General features: G+C 52.8%; 5 protein-coding genes across 5 annotated transcripts; 4 read left to right on the top strand and 1 right to left on the bottom strand.

Annotated features, from left to right (window-relative positions):
• Nucleotides 1-5,054: 5,054 nt before the first annotated feature.
• On the bottom strand, nt 5,055-6,683 carry PV08_01115 (uncharacterized protein; the record flags this gene model as incomplete). Its single annotated transcript, XM_016375480.1, has 1 exon — nt 5,055-6,683. The coding sequence occupies one exon, from the start codon at nt 6,681-6,683 to the stop codon at nt 5,055-5,057; it is 1,629 nt and encodes a 542-aa protein (XP_016240756.1).
• Nucleotides 6,684-7,005: 322 nt separating this feature from the next.
• On the top strand, nt 7,006-8,946 carry PV08_01114 (uncharacterized protein; the record flags this gene model as incomplete). The annotated part of the gene is made up of 1 exon (XM_016375479.1): nt 7,006-8,946. The coding sequence occupies one exon, from the start codon at nt 7,006-7,008 to the stop codon at nt 8,944-8,946; it is 1,941 nt and encodes a 646-aa protein (XP_016240755.1).
• Nucleotides 8,947-10,844: 1,898 nt separating this feature from the next.
• PV08_01113 (uncharacterized protein) lies at nt 10,845-13,521 on the top strand (the record flags this gene model as incomplete). Its single annotated transcript, XM_016375478.1, has 2 exons — nt 10,845-13,056; nt 13,109-13,521. The coding sequence occupies 2 exons, from the start codon at nt 10,845-10,847 to the stop codon at nt 13,519-13,521; spliced, it is 2,625 nt and encodes an 874-aa protein (XP_016240754.1).
• A 904-nt stretch (nt 13,522-14,425) lies between these two features.
• PV08_01112 (uncharacterized protein) lies at nt 14,426-15,874 on the top strand (the record flags this gene model as incomplete). Its single annotated transcript, XM_016375477.1, has 1 exon — nt 14,426-15,874. One exon carries the CDS (start codon nt 14,426-14,428, stop codon nt 15,872-15,874), a length of 1,449 nt encoding a protein of 482 aa, XP_016240753.1.
• An 887-nt stretch (nt 15,875-16,761) lies between these two features.
• On the top strand, nt 16,762-17,544 carry PV08_01111 (uncharacterized protein; the record flags this gene model as incomplete). The annotated part of the gene is made up of 1 exon (XM_016375476.1): nt 16,762-17,544. The coding sequence occupies one exon, from the start codon at nt 16,762-16,764 to the stop codon at nt 17,542-17,544; it is 783 nt and encodes a 260-aa protein (XP_016240752.1).
• Nucleotides 17,545-17,790: the final 246 nt, after the last annotated feature.

The raw sequence follows: 17,790 nt of genomic DNA, 5'->3' as shown, positions 1-17,790 counted from the left end.
TGGAAATCCGGTACATACGACTGTGCAGTAAGAGATTGTCCTCCGGGGACTCTTTTTTCGAGGCGAGGTGGTCCAAAGGGCCAGAAGAACCGCAAGTCAGGGAAATGAGAGTTTAGCAAGAATTATGGCGTCGAGCTGATGTCATGCAAACAGCGATGGTTTGTGAGATTGGACCTCGCCTCGAATGGTCAACTAGAGACCTCACTAGCAGACACATGTGTGTTCTGGTGAAGAGTCAGAGACCTCTGCTCGCTGGTCACCGGCAACGCTCTATATTCTCTAGATTTGTTGACTGCACTGAGTCCGCCAAGTCATAGCGTCAAACCGTAAGATCAGCTCCAGTCTCGCGAACCAGGTGGCATACTGTACAACCCATTCTTGCCTCGCAGCCAGGCGCAAAGGGGGGGGGGGGGGGGGGCGCGTGGTCTCGGCAGGAGTTGCTGTGAGACCGGATGGAGGCTTCGTGAGGTAAACGAGGTGCGCGAACCACCAGGCAACCACTATGCCTCTTTGGGTTAGTGCAGCTCTGCGGCTCTGCGGCACGGCGTGGTTCACCGGTTTCTGGTCTCGTACGGAGTAATAGTCTGACAGATTCATACTGTACCTGTAGTACTCCGTACAAGCCAGACGTGCCACACGAGCGCTGGTGGGAAGGAAAAACAAGCTTCTGTCTCTTTGCTTGAGGGCATGCAGCCCTCTTATACCTAGTAGGTACTTGCTCTTTGTACGGGAACTGCAACCTCTACCGCTAACCCAGCACTGCCTCTCACAGCTACTGCGGAAAACACCACCGCCAGGATACTTCACCTTGAATCATTCTTGGATCTGGCTCTGGCGCTGGCGCTATGTTTTGGCGTTTCAAGTATCACACTAAAGGTGTCCATGGTATACATCATACAATGGGTAGGGATCTGGTCTGGTGCCGCCTTGCATCCAACTATGGAGTGCACACCGGAGGCCTTCCACCGGCGTTATCCATTGCCTATTGTCTTCAGATGGCACGTTCCGCCGGGCTGGCCGACCTGCCTATTCTTACTAGGGCTCTCTTCTTCGTTCACATTCCTTATTGTACGCCCCAAGAGAACGAGCTTATCTCACTGGCCGCTGACAATTTGCCTATCTCCAACGTGATATGCTAATTCCCTTCATGCACTGCACAGCTACCCGACAAACGATGCTACCGTTCAGCCCTTGTCAGGCCAACCCCTCCTCAGGACTCATGCCGACGAGTATACGATAGAGGGGTAGCCTAGCAGGCTTCAGGCCATATCAAGTCGTTGCATCACTCCATACTCGTACCAGGCAGCTCCAACAGACCCTAGGAAATCTCATTTCGCCGCCAGAAGGGGTCCTGTCATCCCAGGGTACAGTGTTCTCAAAATGGGGTTGTACGGGCCTATTGAGCATTCGCTGTTGGTTCGGTTCACAACGTGGTCAAGTTTCTCACGTTTGAAACTTGTACACCACACGCCGCGTATTCCCATCATAGGAGACTGCGCAATATATCACGCCGACCTGATCCTGCCGATTCTAGCCGGTATTTTGATGATGGTCTCCGTCACTAACGCCATGTGCGCACTGGTCTGGTCGCAAACTGCCAACCAGTCTATCTTCTGTAAGGCCAACGACGCGGACACCCTCCATCTTCCCGTTGAACACCGCCCTTCAACTTTAACTCCTAGGACCGGCTGACACGTTCTACAATGACATCACAGTCTTACATGGCCAGGCGGGTTTCGTTCTTCGAGAACGCTGGCTAACTCATCCCGGGAACACTGAAAGGCGTCCGTGTAGGAGGAACAAGAGGACCAGGTGGTTACATCAGAGTGATTTCGTTGTCCCGGTTCCAGCAATCTTGCGCATGTGGACATGGTTATCGGCATAGGTAAACTGCTTGCGTGAGCCGACATGGTCTGGTCATAATGCGCATTTTTATTTGCGAGATTGCGTGACTCCGTTCCTGCATCTGACCTCCCACGCGAGCATCTTCGGGCCGTACCGGAACGATATCGTGGTGAACAGGCAGTGCTTCCCTTCATACCTTTCGAGGACCTACCTATGGCTGAACCTTCCTCTTGCGAGACTATACATGTATGACGAAGCGAGGCTCCTGCAACTTCTGAACCTGGGCTCCGTCACAGCTTCGTTTGAGCACTGTCAGAAAAGGCATCTTTCTTCTTCCTTTAGTCTTGTTCTCTCGATGCTCACCTCATCCTTGAAACGCCCTCGGCAGCAGAAGCACTACAACCACATGTCGACTTTCCCGTGTTTGAGGTTGTCTTCGCGAGCCGGGCACTGTCCTTCCACAGGAAGAGCGTACGAAGGCACAAGGGTTTACCGTCTGGTGATCATATTCGCTCAAGTGTATTGACACCGGTTGCCTTGTAGTAAGAAGCTTCGCAGGATTTGCATGTGATAACTCCGATCCCATGAGACAAGCGCGGAGCAATTCAATAGCACGATGCAGTTGAGCAGTGGCCGGCGAATAGCCAGGTGAGGTGACCTCGCGTCTTCATCATTGGATCAGCTTCTCCCTGTTAACGACCATTACGCCCCCTCTCGGAGCCGCCCAGCAACCGAAACCCAAAAAGGCAATCGAGTCGATCCTGGAAGGAATGTGTCCGCAACGCCGATATGTTTAATATCACCGGTGAGTCCCTTGCGTCCGGAGAACATATGTACGTACTTGCTTTGGCGAGAGTGAACATCGATTTGGCCAGTATACGCCAATCAAGAGCGAATTCTAAGTTTGGCGTGTTACATTATCCTCCTTTAAGCGAACGCCTCCTCACTTCTGATCGAGTCGAGACCCCTAAAGTTCATATCAGGAATCGAGACTTGGCTACACCGGTCAGCTCTCAATACCGCGACGCTTTCAGCCCCGCCGACCTCACCTGGGGCCAATACAGAAGCATCCAACTAGTGTACAATCTACAAAGAGGATTGAGAACCGGATACCTCTTCTGGAGCTTCCCGGAGAGAACCCACAGTGTACTTCTGGAGTAAGTATCCGGAATGTTCCATGATGGATCCTTCCTCCCGTTGCCATGCTGGGGCGCATGGATCAAGCTGCACGTGAACCCAGTTAGAGCTCAAGGCAGAGCCTGATGAAGCGAAGGTGTGTCCACCTCATTAAGGCTACCAGAGAGAGCATTACTGCCACTGGCTAGTGGGTGGACACCGTGCGAGCTCCGCGTACACTGATCGATCGTCTGTTTTGCAGTTTGAATTGAAATTGGCGGTACGAGTACGAGTAGGCATCCGAGACATCATCTTCGTAAACAGGGCTCCCGGAGTCGTCATACACCTGCCATTCACAAGAACTAGCGACGCCACCCGTATCTGCCTCCGACCATCTTGAGAACAGCCCCCAAGCATGATGATGTAAACCAAGGCAAATCCGTGCAGATTGCTCCCAAATGGTGAAGCAAGCAGTTGACATCAACGGAATTTTGGACGAATCGGTACACTTCAAACGTACCCTGGTTAGGTGAACAGCCGCCAACTTCGCGTGTTTGCATCCGCCGGATGATTGCCTTTTTTTCCAATTATGTGCGGATAGTTTCAAAAGGAGACGCCTTTTGTCTTTTTCTTCCCCCCTTGACGAGAAGGATATCCCAGTACGGTCGCCCGACCACCGGAACGACCAAGGCCGAGTTTCTCGTTCAGCCTCAATATCAAACTTCAAAAGTTGCAAATTGCCCTGCCTGAACTACAGCGACAGCGAATCGTTGGACAGGAGACAGAGGTCCGCGATGCATAAGGCTACTGCGAGATGCATCATGTGTCACAAGTCACGGTTGATGGGTTGATCTGCCGACTCGACTCGACTCGACGTGTATACTCTCTCTGTGCGATATGCATCTAACTTAGGCGTGTGGCTACCCTTGTCACACAGATAAAATAGGCAACGGAAGGTTTTGGGGAAAGGGGGGTGTCTTTCGACCCCCACGCCATCATGAAGTTTGATCTATCGAAAAAGAACCAACCTGGTCTTGCGAGCACTTGACAATGGACTGGACATGAGGCCTCCTCGCAACACACGGGACACTTAGCGGTTGTTGGTACCACCCCCTACACCCTACACCCCTAGGCCACAATCACAATCTCAATCTATCAAGGCGTCCATCAGTCAGTGAGTATGTCACTGCAATGTGATTACTAGTCAGTGTAACTAGTGACCTGTCCAGTCGGGCGCGCCCGCTCGTGTGTGTGTGTGTGTGTCTGTGTGTGTGAAGTGTGGCAGGGGGGTTGCAAGTTGTCAAATGGGGCAGGTAAGTTGAATGGTTGACGTTCCACGAGAAAAGAGAGGACTTGTCACATCCAAAAATGTCGGTCCGAACTTGGGAATGCATTCAGGCGAGCCCAGCCCCCATCCCAGCCTTATAGACGCAAGGACACAGTTTCGATGGTCACGATGGTCGGTCGGCTGGTTGGTTGGTCGGTTGGGAAAGAATGAATCACTCAATCACTTTTTTTTTTAGTTTGATTTGCTTCGTCCCGAGTGTATGACGACTGTGGCTACCTGGCGGTGTATCACAGGGGCACAAAAAAAAGGCGACGAGGAGGGCGAGAAAAGAAAAGCAAAGAAGTCAGCTGGATGACGAATCACGAGAGGAGAGGATCACGGTCGACTTTGCGCCGTGAGATGCCACAATGGCCCGTCGAAGGGTGCACAGTAGCGAGCGACGGCTCGTGACACTGATTGACTGGGACGGCAGGCTGAAGAGAGAGAAGTGGCCGCGGTGAAGACGACGACCAGGAGGAGGACGAGACACACGAGAGATGGGCCCTGTGCAAGGAGATGGTGTGATCCCGTGCGCTCAATCAACCATGAAGAGACGTAGCAGTCAGTGCTTGAGGCGAGTAGACGAAACGTTATGCCCGTCTGATGTTGCCGTACTGTTCAAGAAAGAGTTTGCATAGGCATGGTGGGTAGACAATGTCAAGTGTCCGTTCACATTTCACGGTAGCTGCATCCAAAGGGCTATAGTGCTATTGCTATTGCCCAGGTATACTACATGTCTAGTGCACAACGCCCGGGGCTTTTTGGTTCACTGTTTCTTCTTGATGACCGGCTTTTCCGCACGAGAGCTCGAAGACAATAGGCTCGGAATTCTCAGCTTGAGCAAAACCCATACAAATCCCAAAGCTATCGTGGCCAGCGTCACCAACTCAATAGTCCGTGGGCTTGCAGTCTCCGTGTCCAAGACAGGCACGGAGATACGTTCGACGAGTCTCCCGCTGGATCCGACTTCAGGTGCAGGATCGAGATGGTAGAACATCGTCCGTGGCCCAAACAGCCCATCGTAGCCCAGATGGATTCTGTCAAAAGGGTTGACGGGGAACTTTGTACCTTCTTCGGCAGTGCAGGCCCAGAAGACAATCGGCCATGGCATTTCAACTTCGGAGTGTCCTCCTGAGCTTGGCTCAAGGTAGCGTAGATGAAGAGGGATCGTCACATTCCACTGCGTGGATGAAGCGGTTCTTTCGTCGTGCTTCTTCTTGTTCTCCTCCCCGCCTTCATCCGTATCTGGAGTGCGGATGTCGAGTAGCATCGTGGATCCCCATCGGTCAACGACATAGTCGGGGGCTTCGAGGTCAGTCTCGCCTGCGATAGAGTGCAGTTGTCCTAGATTATGGGACTTTTGAAACAGCGGGTCGTTGCTCAGAAAGGCATATTTGTCGGCGAAGAGATGCGACGGGAGGGTCACGTACGTCTGGAGGGCGCAGACGCTTCCCGGTGGTTTGGTCTGCGGTTCGACGAGAGACTCGCCATTAGGGAAAGATATCTTCAGGATCGGGTGTAGGCCGGTCGGCTGTTCGAAAGACACTGTGTATCGTTGGTCGCGCCGCTGTGCTGGGCCAAGAGTGTGGTGGCGCGAGGGAAAACTGAAGAGCGTGGCTTTGGGGTGGTCGTCGCTTCCGACCGTCGTGAGGAATCCAGAGAGCTGGAGATCCGAGGGCTCAGTTGCGGGTGATGGACTTAGTATGCCAACTTCGACTTTGTCGTTTGGAGAGGACTGGATGTCAAGGTTCCAGGCGTCAAAGGTCGTAAAGTCCCCAATGGGGTCCCAGATGACTTCTGGTTGTTTCGACCACTGCACCGTCAGTATGAGAGCATGTGAGATGCTGTCATAGTCGAAGTCGATCACGTCCGCTAGGTTCAGGAGGGTAGCTGTATGGATACAAGAGAGGTCCGAGGGTTTGCAGATGGTCCGTTGGAGGTAGCTTGCCAGGTGTCTGACAGTCGGAAGGAGGGTGTAGTAATGTGACGAAGCTGTCTGCGCGAAACGTTCTGAGATCAAGGGCGGGCTAATGAAGGTTGCTTTTGGGGACTTGCAGTGGACCTGGTCACCGAAGACCTTTTGAAGGAGCTTGCATAGGTGGTCGGGCTGGTCTTCTTTCAAGGGGGTGTATTGGACGTGTAGACCGGGAGATGTTCTGGATAAGAATGGCGGCGAACTGTGGTAGGTCTCTTCGCGCGTCCATCGTATATGAAGTTCGTGAGCTTCTTGGAGAACCTCTACTACCTCCTCTGGAAGCTCCTTCAGACCAAGTGTCAGTCGTTCTTCTCGAGCTGCCTTTAGCGCGCCCAGGAGCAGTTGGTTCTCGTAGACTTGGATGTCTGCTGGGTTCACTGCTCGACTTGGGTGTGTAATGAAAGTTGAGCGTCTGCGCATATTTAAGTTAATTAGATCGGAAACAAAACTGAGGTCAGGAAGTGTTTGCTATGGGATACTCCTAAGTTGAAGTTACGAGGTGCCGTGCTTCCCAGTCGAAGTCGTATTGGATGCCGAAGCACTGGCGACTATCGATAAACAAAGAATGTGTCCACATCGTTCGAAGTGACTGACGTAGCCTCTTTGTTTTCTCTTAGAAACCGCCATCCAGATGACTTGCTGATTCTCGCATTCTTTCTTATACCTCCCTGTGCGTCTATGTGTGTGCGCAGCCGATTAATGATCTCATGGTATCGCTCCACCACTGACACTCCCCTTCGATATGGCGCCCAACGTAGTCTCTTCGCAGGTCAAGCTCTCCTATCCACTCTATGCAGCCGATTTCGATCCCTACAACCCTGATTTCTTGCTCGTTGGCGGCGGCGGCGGCTCTTCCTCGACAGGTGTTCCTAACAAAATATCATTGATCGATACAACACAACGAGAGCAGCTGGCGGAGGTGGTTGACATTGAGCTAGCAAAGGACGAAGACTCGGTGACGAGTCTCGCGGTCTCAGATTCCTCGAGTTCTTCCCTGGTTGCTTTTGCCGGCATCAACAGTTCAGTCGCGGATCAAAATGCGGGCAAGAACGAACATTTGAGGTCTTTCCGCATAGGACTGCCAGCAAAGAAGAGGAGGGCTGATGGGACTGCTGTGGAAAAGACGGAGAAGCCGACCCAGGGTTCACAAGCGCTGGGAAGGACAGCGTTGTTCAAATCGGCGACAGGCTCCAAGAATGAAACATATCAAAGAGTCCTGCGCTTTTCACCAGCACAGCAGCCAGGAAAATCTCGAATAGCAGCCATTGCATCAGGACTTGCCCCAGAGAATGAGATTATTGTTTTCAAGCCTGCGCCAAAGCCGACGCCAAAGGACGAGGTTTCACGCATCAGTCTGGGGAATAGTGAAGCTGGCGATCTGGATCTTTGTTCGGACAATGATGAGGAGGGAGGATATATTCTAGCATACTGCACAGACGACGAGGTCTTTGTGCAAAAGTTACCTGTCTCTTCCTCCCAGAAGAACAGCCCTGCATCATTATACCGCACGACAGAATCGACGACTTCACTTCCACCTTCTAAGAGGCCCAGGTTTCGGGCCATCCGCTTCCTCACACCCCATCATCTCTTACTCCTACAGAACAGGCCTGGAAGGAGCGGTGCGGACCTGCTGGTCCTAAGAGTCTCCCAGGATTTCTCCCAGTCTCGTGTGACTCTACGCAAACGGTTGGACAAATCTACCAAAGCTGCCGTTGGACTCGACGTCTGCACGTTGAGCCCGTCAGAGCAGGGCGATCAGCAAACAGTCATTGCCGTTGCAGGCCAGAGTGGGGATGCTAGCTCTATCGAACTGCTTACGATCGATTACTCTGGTCAGTCTGGGTTGCTAGGCACATTTCGATCATATACACTCTTGCGCAATATTCATAGCGGCCCATTGACCCGGCTTGTCTTCTCGAGGTTCCAGGGCCCGTCACTCCCTGTGACCAAAGACACACCGCCCCAGTCCATTCGCCTGGCTTCTGTGGGCGTCGATATGATGGTGAAGGTGCAGTATCTACCACTACGGCCATTCCCGACGCTGTACACGAAGACTCCTCGCTACGTTCTCATCCCTCCGGGCCGCTCCGAGACGATGCAAACTACATTCAGCGTATTTTTCGCACTCGTCGTGGTCGGTGTTGTTGCGGTTCTCATGCAGGCTTTTTGCGAGATTCGAGGAGCTGTGCCTCCCGTTCTTGGTGCATCCGACTGGTTATCACCTCGAATGCGGGAGGTAATTGCTCGCCCTTATTTGTTTGCCGATGGTCTCCCATCTATAAAGCCGTCAGATATTCCGGTCGCCGCACATAGCGCTACAGAGAGAGTCAAGACTGCTGCAGAGGGAGTGCAGTCCGAGATCTCCCATGTCGTGTCAGATTTGGAAAAGACGCTGGAGGACTTTGTCCGAGAGAATTCTCGCCTTGACACGCCCAAGGCTATCGTCGTTCGAGACGGAGCCGAGGCTGGTGAACTTTCGACGGAAGTCCTTGAACACGATGCAAATCTGGTCAGAGATGAAACGCTGAAGAAGTGGGAAGAGCTGAGCGAGCATCAGAAGAGGAGTTGGAAGCGCAAACTCATCGACACGGGTCATTGGGCTGAAAAGCAGGGTGAGGGCGTGCTGAAAGGAATTCTCTTCTCAGAGCTTGCTGGGGTGGTTGGTAACATGGTGGCAAATTAGTGAGTGTGAAGAGTATTATACGTGTGCAGAGATCCTGAACAAAGCCATCGTGTGAGAACGGCATTCGTGTCACCATGTGGTCCTTGCAAAGACAACAAACCCCAGTTCTTGTTGGTCATAGCTATAATGGCTAGGCACGGTCCGTTGGATCGCCACTCCTGTCTCATGATCAGCATCGAGAGGGTGCAGATGTATGATATTGTACGTGTCCAGCTGTCCCGTGCGCCTGGTGCCCGCCCATCACGACGTCTGTCTTTTCGTTATGTCAGATGCCATGGTGGGAGCACGGGGTGTAGACAGATCAAAGGCGACAGATACTCATGGTCATCCTAGATTTGCCTAATTTGTAATTGATACTCAAACCTAGACTCTTCCTCAAGGGCTTACTGAGCCGTATTTCTGAAACAGACCAGTGGACGTTGGCCAAATTTGGAAAGGAGAGCATTCTCCATGCAAGTAGCTTCACTCGTGGCAACAACTGATTATTTTCTTCAGCGTCTAGAAGGGATTCTGGGTCCTGACACCAGGGATGTCTGAGATTTTCCTTGGTTCGCCACTTTGGTTGTTTGATAGAACAAGGCGACGGAGGACCGGGCAGGGTTGACGCGACAGAACGAGAGAACAGATTTCAGATTTCATATCTCAGATTTCATATCTCAGATTTCAGATTTCAGATTGTGCTTGATGGAGAGCATCGGCTTCGAGATGCCTGTCGACAAGAGCCAGTAGGGAACCAGGTCGTCCTTTAGTCGTGGTGAGTGTGTGGGAAGATACTCCTATAGTATGACACGGCAGGGGAGAGTACTCACATACCTAGAATCACTCAAGGGTTAGGGATACAACGTCAACGAGGACAATCCCTGAGGCGCTCCATACTTGCATCTATTGTTGGAGGGAAAAGTACTCCGATAGGTCAGGAGCAGTTTGATATAGGTCAGATACGAGGTAGCGGGTGTGCTAGAGGGACGGTCCCTGTCGTTGCCCCTGTCCCATGTTGGTCTCCCCCTGTTACAGTCAGCGTGCAGTTGTCAGGACTCGTTGACTCGTTGACTCGTTTGCCATTGAAGGAGGAGGTAATTGGACTCGCGGGAGGTCAAGTGAGAGAGCGCAGGAGTAGTTTAGAGGTCTCTACGGCAGAGAGAGATACAGGCCCTGATTTCTCCGATTTGTCCACCACAGCATCAGCACCACCAGCGAAACTCTTTCGTCCTCGTCCTCGCCAGCTCCATCTCAGTAGCCGCTCACTCTCAGCCAACCACTCACCAACCACCCACCCTCAATGCTTCCTCCTCCCGCTGTCGTTTCAGCCTGATCAGGTTCATTTGTGCATATCCCTGGTCTTAGCACCTACAACCCTGGTCCTCTGTTGACTTGGGCTTCTCATCACCAACTCCCAACCGCGCACCTCACGAAACTTCACCCTTCTCGACCGCACCCGAACCCCATACTGCCCAAGTCGCCTGTCTTCAATATTTCGGCTCAAGACTGCGAGTTTCACGTGGCCCGCACCTGACGTTCACCGCCGCCATCGAACGGAGTGACGCCGAACAGACACCAAGTCATCTCCGTGTGCACATCGTTTGCCGGCCTCTACTTTTCGACCTCACTTGTCCTTCATTGTCAACTCGGAAGACAACATCGCACGCATGCTGCCACTGCCACACTTGACCCCGGCCGGAACACCTCTTCGTTGAGCACAAGTTCAGCCACTACCCCTCCACCTCCTGTCTCACGATTCAAAATTCACGACAACAAGTGTAACCGAGTCCTTCGGCACCCGGTTTTAGATAATGGCTTCCGGCCAGGAACATGCGTAAGCCACCGCTCCAGCCTTTCTCTACTCGCACCGCTACCCCAGCCAACTGCCGACCTCAAATGTGCTGGCATGCTTACTGACAATGACAAGTTTTTACAGCGCAGGCCAGTTCATGAACCCTGGCCCTGCTCCGCGCCCTCCTACCGACCGTCCTCGAGAACTTCAACTACAGCGTTCCAACTCCGCCCTTCCCATTTCCTCCTTTGATGCCATGAATCTTGGCCCAAGTTCACCCGCCATCAGCACCCCAAGCGCTCCGTTCTTCTCGAATGGCAGTTCAATATCTCTGGCGGGGAGTGGGAAGTCCTCAGCGGCCAACATCATCAAGGAAGGACATGTCCGATGTAAAGAAGACAAGTTCCTGGCGCAATGGAACCAAAGATACCTTATCCTGCGCGAATACCGACTCGACTTCATGAAGAGCGAGACTGGAAAATGTATGCAGTCGATTCAGCTGAACACAGTGACTGGAGTGACACGTTCCGAAGAGACTCGAATGGCCTTCGAAATCACTCGGATTGCCAATCCCAAGGATGCTGGCGGGAAAGTCGTCATGACTCGAGATTTGCCCACTCGAACAATCACCTGCGAAGTGCGGAATGATGATGAAATCTACGAGTGGATCGACAAAATATATGAGCGATGCCCTGGCATGGGAGGCGTCAGTAACCCGACTAACTTCAGCCACCGCATTCACGTTGGCTTTGACCCTCAAACCGGAGGATTTGTAGGTCTGCCACAAGAATGGGAGAAGCTGTTGAATAGTTCTGCCATTACCCGAGATGACTACAAGAAGAACCCTCAGGCGGTCATCGAGGTGCTCCAATTCGTCTCCGACCAAAAGATGCGTGACCAGCATCCAGAGATTTACACTCCCGGCATGGTAACCCCCCCGGCGACGCAACCTAACAAACAAGTTGGTTATCCTACGGGCGGCAATTCAGTTGCTCCTCCGAGACCGGCACCGCCGACTGACGCACAGCGGTACAATGCCAATCAGTTTATGCATAAATACCAGGATAGCCAGTCCCGGTCTGGCACTCCTCCCGTAAAGCCACAACTGCAGCGATCGCAGACCGATAAAGCAGCGTATGATATGGAAGCTGATGCCGCCAGGATCAAAGAAATCGCCAACCAAGAACAAAAGCGCCGTCAAATGGAGGCTGAGGCCAAGCGAGTACGGGAACAAGAACGAGAGACGGCCGAACGTGAGCGGAGGGAGCTGGAGGCGTATAACGCGTCTCTCCCGAAGACTCGTCCACCCATTGCCCAACAAGAGATTGGAGGTTTTGGCGGAAGCGCTCAACCCAACCGACAAGATCCCAGGTTCAACCCAGCTAGGGCAGCTCCAAGTGCTCCACAGCAATCATCTTCCTTGAGGCAGCAGCCGGTAGCTCACCGACCTGCCCCATCTGCTCCTACAACCAGCGCCTCTCAGAATTCAATTCCACAGTCGACCTCTGCCGGTCAGGCATCTCTTCGCGCTCCGGGCAGCCGGGAACCAGAGCGACAACCGTCCCCCAACGCACGTTATCAAGCCGAGCGCGATGCTCCGCGAAAGGATGTTTTGCCTAAACCACAAGCCAATGGGGTCAATGGTCAATCGCCCAGCCGATCGCCAGGATCGGTACAGCAACCTAAGCCCCTGAATGTGGCAAAACAACCACAAGCCAAACCCGCCGCTGACCCGCGTAAAGAGGCGGAGATCGCATTGACTGCCAAGAAGCCCGTCGAAGAACGGGCAAAGGAGGTTCGCATGTCAAGCATGAGCGAGAACGAAGTTATGGCGAAGCTTAAGCAGGTAGTCTCCAAAGACAACCCTAATGATTCTTACAGCAAACAAAAGAAAATCGGACAGGGCGCTTCTGGCTCAGTCTATGTCGCAAGAGTACGAGAAAGTGCGACGTCAGCTGTCGCAAGAGAGGTATACCGTACGCATGGACCGAAGGGTCAGGTCGCCATTAAACAGATGGATCTGAGAAATCAACCTCGAAAAGAACTAATCGTCAATGAGATTATCGTCATGAAGGACTCGAAACACCCCAACATTGTCAATTTCCTAGATTCATTTTTGCAAGAACAGAACAATGAGCTGTGGGTGGTGATGGAGTTTATGGAGGGAGGCGCTCTCACCGACATCATTGACAATAACCCGGTCATCACAGAAGATCAGATTTCCACGATCTGCTTCGAAACCTGCAAAGGCCTCGCTCATCTGCATTCTCAGGACATTATCCACCGAGACATCAAGAGTGACAATGTGTTGCTCGACCGTGTCGGTAATGTCAAGATCAGTAAGAACTCTTCTCCCCTCGTCAACACTACACATGCTAACAAGCCTTGCAGCTGATTTCGGATTTTGTGCCAAGCTTACAGAGTCCAAGAGCAAGCGTGCAACAATGGTGGGCACACCATACTGGATGGCACCTGAAGTTGTCAAGCAAAAGGAGTATGGTCCCAAGGTGGACATCTGGTCCCTTGGGATCATGGCCATCGAAATGATCGAATCGGAACCCCCTTATCTTAATGAAGAGCCGCTGAAGGCCCTGTTCCTAATCGCGACCAATGGAACGCCGAGACTCAAGAATCCTAACAAGCTGTCTCGAGAACTCAAAGCTTTCCTGAGCGTCTGCCTCTGTGTCGATGTTAGAAGCCGCGCCAGTGCAGACGAGCTACTACGGAACGACTTTATGCGCATGGGTTGCAGTCTAGCAAGCCTGAGCGAACTATTGAAATGGAGAGAAAAGGGACGGCAATAATTGCAAGGAGCAGGAGGATGTTTTCCTGTCCGGCGGCACAATGATCTCAAAATAATGACGAACGATGAGGATATTGTTACGGAGACTTGTGCATACTCGAAACCATTCCAGTTGCCAACTTGGATATGTGATTGAGTTGGGTTTTCTACCGGTGGGAACGGCGGGTATCGACAGGGGAGGGAGGAATGCTGACCCTGTTGATATGGTCGCCATGTTTAATTTTTGCGTCTCGGCACCGATTGGCCGTAATTTGCGGCGAGAGTTAGTCAAGTGTCTACACGACCAGATCAAACGAAGGATCTGGAGGAGCAGGCTTTCACGGACGGAGAGAGTGGACAGCTTCTTGTGCTATTTTGCCTTTGATAGATGGGGACTTGCACATTCAAGCCATGAGAGACGAAAGTGAAGACTAGCTGGATAACGAAAGATGAACAAAATGCGTTTTAGCTTGACGGAAGCCACTTTGATGGGCTAATTCCGACATCAGATCTCGCAACTTGGATGTGCTTTCGAAGGTGTTCTGGGGGTTCTCGTCTGTATTGAAGCTGTGAGTCTCGTGGTATGGAGAGTGCAGTACTTGAGGTACTCGGTACAGCCACGAGGCTGAGCGCGAGTCATGCAAGGCTGAATGGACGAGGCGTTCATTATGTCATCCCGCCGTATCGCAGGCAAAAAGACCCAGACGCCCCTCCACCAGCCTCGAGCCCCCTGTAAATAAAAAAGATTTCTAAGCCACGGGTATGCGATCGATTCCCATAGACCTGCCCTCGCCATCTTACAAATTGGTCCTGGCCGACGAGTAGTTTTTAACTGCCACGACAAGCGGCACTTCAAAATCTCTCTTCTTACTTTCCTGTCCCCCCTTCACCTTTCCGCCGACCTTCCACCTCCTCTCTCGAACATCATGTCCTCTGCCGACCCGCACCAGAACCCTCACGAGGAAATGGAAGAAGACGACCTCCTGGCTGCCGATGACGCCGCTGAAGAGATCCCCGAAGATGAGGACCACCCTATGGACGAAGATATGGACGAGGAGGACCTCGGGGAACCACAAGAAGAAATCCAACTACAGAACGACTCGGCCGCACACTTTGACGCCCACTCCGACAGCATCTTTTGCATCGCCCAACACCCGTCGCGGCCGAGCATAATAGTGACAGGAGGCGGCGACGATGTGGCATATATTTTCGACGCCTCTACCTCTTCTTCCCCTGTCGTCCCCACACAAGAGGGACAACAACAACAACCGGTTGAACGTGCGTCCTTAGCCACACTTGCGAAACTGGACGGCCACACAGACTCGGTCAACGCAGTCACATTCACATACCCGCGCGGCGACTATGTCGTGACGGCCGGCTTGGACGGAAAACTGCGCGCATATGCATCGACGGACTCAAGCCACAAGCACTGGTCGTTTTTGTCCGAGACGTCAGAAGTCGAAGAGATCAACTGGGTGTCGCCGTCGCCGAACCCGCAGCACGAGAACGTGGTCGCGCTCGGTGCCAACGATGGGTCCGTGTGGGTCTACCACATCAATTCGGCGGACAAGGCGTCTCCTCTCACGATCGTGCAGGCTTTCTATCTACATACCGGGTCGTGCACGGCTGGCGCGTGGACGCCGGACGGGAATCTTCTGGCTACGGTGTCGGAAGACGGCAGTCTCTATGTCTGGGACGTATTTGGCACCGGGTCGGCGGTTGTCAGTCTCACGGCTGCAGACCAACGGTTCGAGGTTGAAGGAGGTCTGTACAGTGTCGCTTGTACAGCGTCCCTATGCGCCGTTGGCGGTGCGGGGGGTAATATCAAAGTTGTTGGACTGCCGCAGGTGGCAGACCAAGCGAAGAAAACAGCCGGCAAGGCGAAAGGCGGCAGAGCTACAGGCGCAGCGGCATCAGCGACCGCGGCATCAGCAGGCCAGATTCTCGCGTCATTACAGGCACAGAGCGATGGTGTCGAGACGTTGTCATTCTCAAGCCCTCCCCTGAATCTACTGGCTGCGGGCAGTGTCGATGGCAGTATCGCGCTCTTCGACACGGTGCACCGGTTCGCCGTGCGGCGGCATATCAAGGAAGCGCACGAAGAGTATGCGGTCGTCAAGGTTGACTTTGTAAGGAACCCGACACGTGGCGGCTGGATCCTGACGAGTTGCGGTATGGACGGAGTGGTGAGAAGATGGGATGCAAGAGGAGGTACCACTGCCGCTGGACAGGGATTCATTCAAGAATGGAGAGGTCACCGCGGAGAAGGAGAGGGCGGAGGAGTGCTTGGGTTTGTGCAGGGTGGTGGAGGCAATAGAATTGTTACGGCGGGTGATGATGGTGTTGCGTTGGTGTTTAGAGCGGACATAGCATGAAAAGGCAGGGAACGGAGAAAACGGAAAAAGACATTGACGATTTCACTGTCTACTCTGCCTAGTAGTCTTTTTGCGTGTGTGTGTGTGTGTGTGTGTGTGTGTGTGTGTGTGTGTGTCTTTACCAAATGGTCCATGAAGGTTTTGCACTTGTGAGGTATTCGAGTCAAAATCATCTGATGTCGTTGTGAGAGCCCACCGAGTCCATCGCGGAGTTTAGAGGTTTAACACGGGGAAGAGAAAGATGTCTCTGTACTGCAGAGAAACGCGGCAAAGATGTACGAGTACAGTAACCGGTCTTGTATTGACAGTAACAGTCTGAATGCAGATGGAGACTGAACTATAACTAAACTTCACACTTTGCCTTGCGGTGACGTCGTTCGAAGGTGGTCGCAATGTCCGTTTTGGGAAGATGCGCACCGTCAGCCTCGCATCATGGAAACTTTTCTTTTCCTGCACACGAGCAATCAATCAATCACATCTCATCTGGCCACGTACGGTCTCCCTCGGTCTGGAGGTTACGATGATTCTCCTTGCGCCCAGGTACTCGTAAGCGTACTTTGAGAGCGATGCACGTCGTCTCTGGACCTAACCGTGCATGAGCACCTAGGTACCTAGGCCGTCAAGGTAAGTGCGGTACGGAGTTAAGTGTGAGGATGGATGTCTCCTGGATATGTACCTAGGTAGTTGAGAAAAGGAGCAATGAGGACCGCCGTTTTGTGTATAAGTAGAAGGCACGCATGGCTCATATGATGATGATTCAACTCTTGACAACCTTCGTCGTTGCAAACCTGACATCAAATCATCAGAAAAGCTTCTCAAACGACACAACTTCACACATTGACTCTCTACACAATCACCTGCAGAACTCATAGGTTGTCCTGTCCACCATGTCACCAGCACGCTTCAGCAAAAAACTCGCCGGGAAGCGAGTGCTCCTCGTCGGCGGAACGGGCGGCGTCGGCATCAGCGTCGCGCAGGCCCTTGTCGATTCCGGCGCCGTCGTCATCCTCTCGTCCTCACGCGAGCAAAAAGTCAGAGAGGTCTGTGCCGCATTGGCCAACGACTACCCTGAGGCCAAAGACCGCATCTCGGGACACGCCTGTGACCTCGCCAGTGCCGACGTCGAAGCCAACGTGGAAGCGCTCTTCAAGAAGATCGGCGGCGTGGTCGACCACATCGTGTACATGGCCGGTGATCGCCTACCGACGATCCCCCTCGAGGAAGTCACTCTCGAAAAGTGGCAGAAGTGCAACCAGGTACGCACCATCGCTGCAATCTTGGTCGCCAAGGTCGGCACGAGGTATATGAAGAAGGACAGGCACTCGTCCATCGTCCTGACGGGTGGAAGTATTTCTGAGAAACCTATCGCCGGGGGTTGGTCCATGTTGGCGCTGATCGGGGCCGGATTGAATGGGCTCGCGAGACAGCTTGCGTTCGACCTGGCGCCGATTCGAGTGAACACCGTGGCTCCCGGTGTGATCGAGACGGATCTGTGGCAGGGCATGGGAGAGGAAGGGAAGAGGGCGTTCTTCCAGGCTCATGAGAGTAATATTCCTACAGGCAAAGTCGGTCAGCCTGAGGATCTCGCCGAGGCGTACCTTTATTGTTTGAAGGACGCTAATGCGACGGGGATCGTGGTGCATTCGAACAGTGGTACGTTTTTGGTGTAGTTTTATCGATCGAGGAGATCCCCCAAAGTGGTGAGGATCATGGTTTGCCATGGAGGGAGTGATGATGCAGAACATTGAAACAGGTTTATGACGGTGAGGCAGAAGAATAGACACGTACACTGCACATGTACCTGGTATTTAGCAGCAACAGGCTACTATTGCTACTATTGCTACTATTGCTACTATTGCTACTATTGCTACTATTGCTACTATTGCTACTATTGCTACTATTGCTACTATTGCTAC

The sequence above is a fragment of the Exophiala spinifera genome (genome assembly GCF_000836115.1).
Source record: "Exophiala spinifera strain CBS 89968 unplaced genomic scaffold supercont1.1, whole genome shotgun sequence".
Taxonomy (NCBI): domain Eukaryota; kingdom Fungi; phylum Ascomycota; class Eurotiomycetes; order Chaetothyriales; family Herpotrichiellaceae; genus Exophiala; species Exophiala spinifera.
This window is presented reverse-complemented; position numbering and strand designations above follow the sequence as displayed.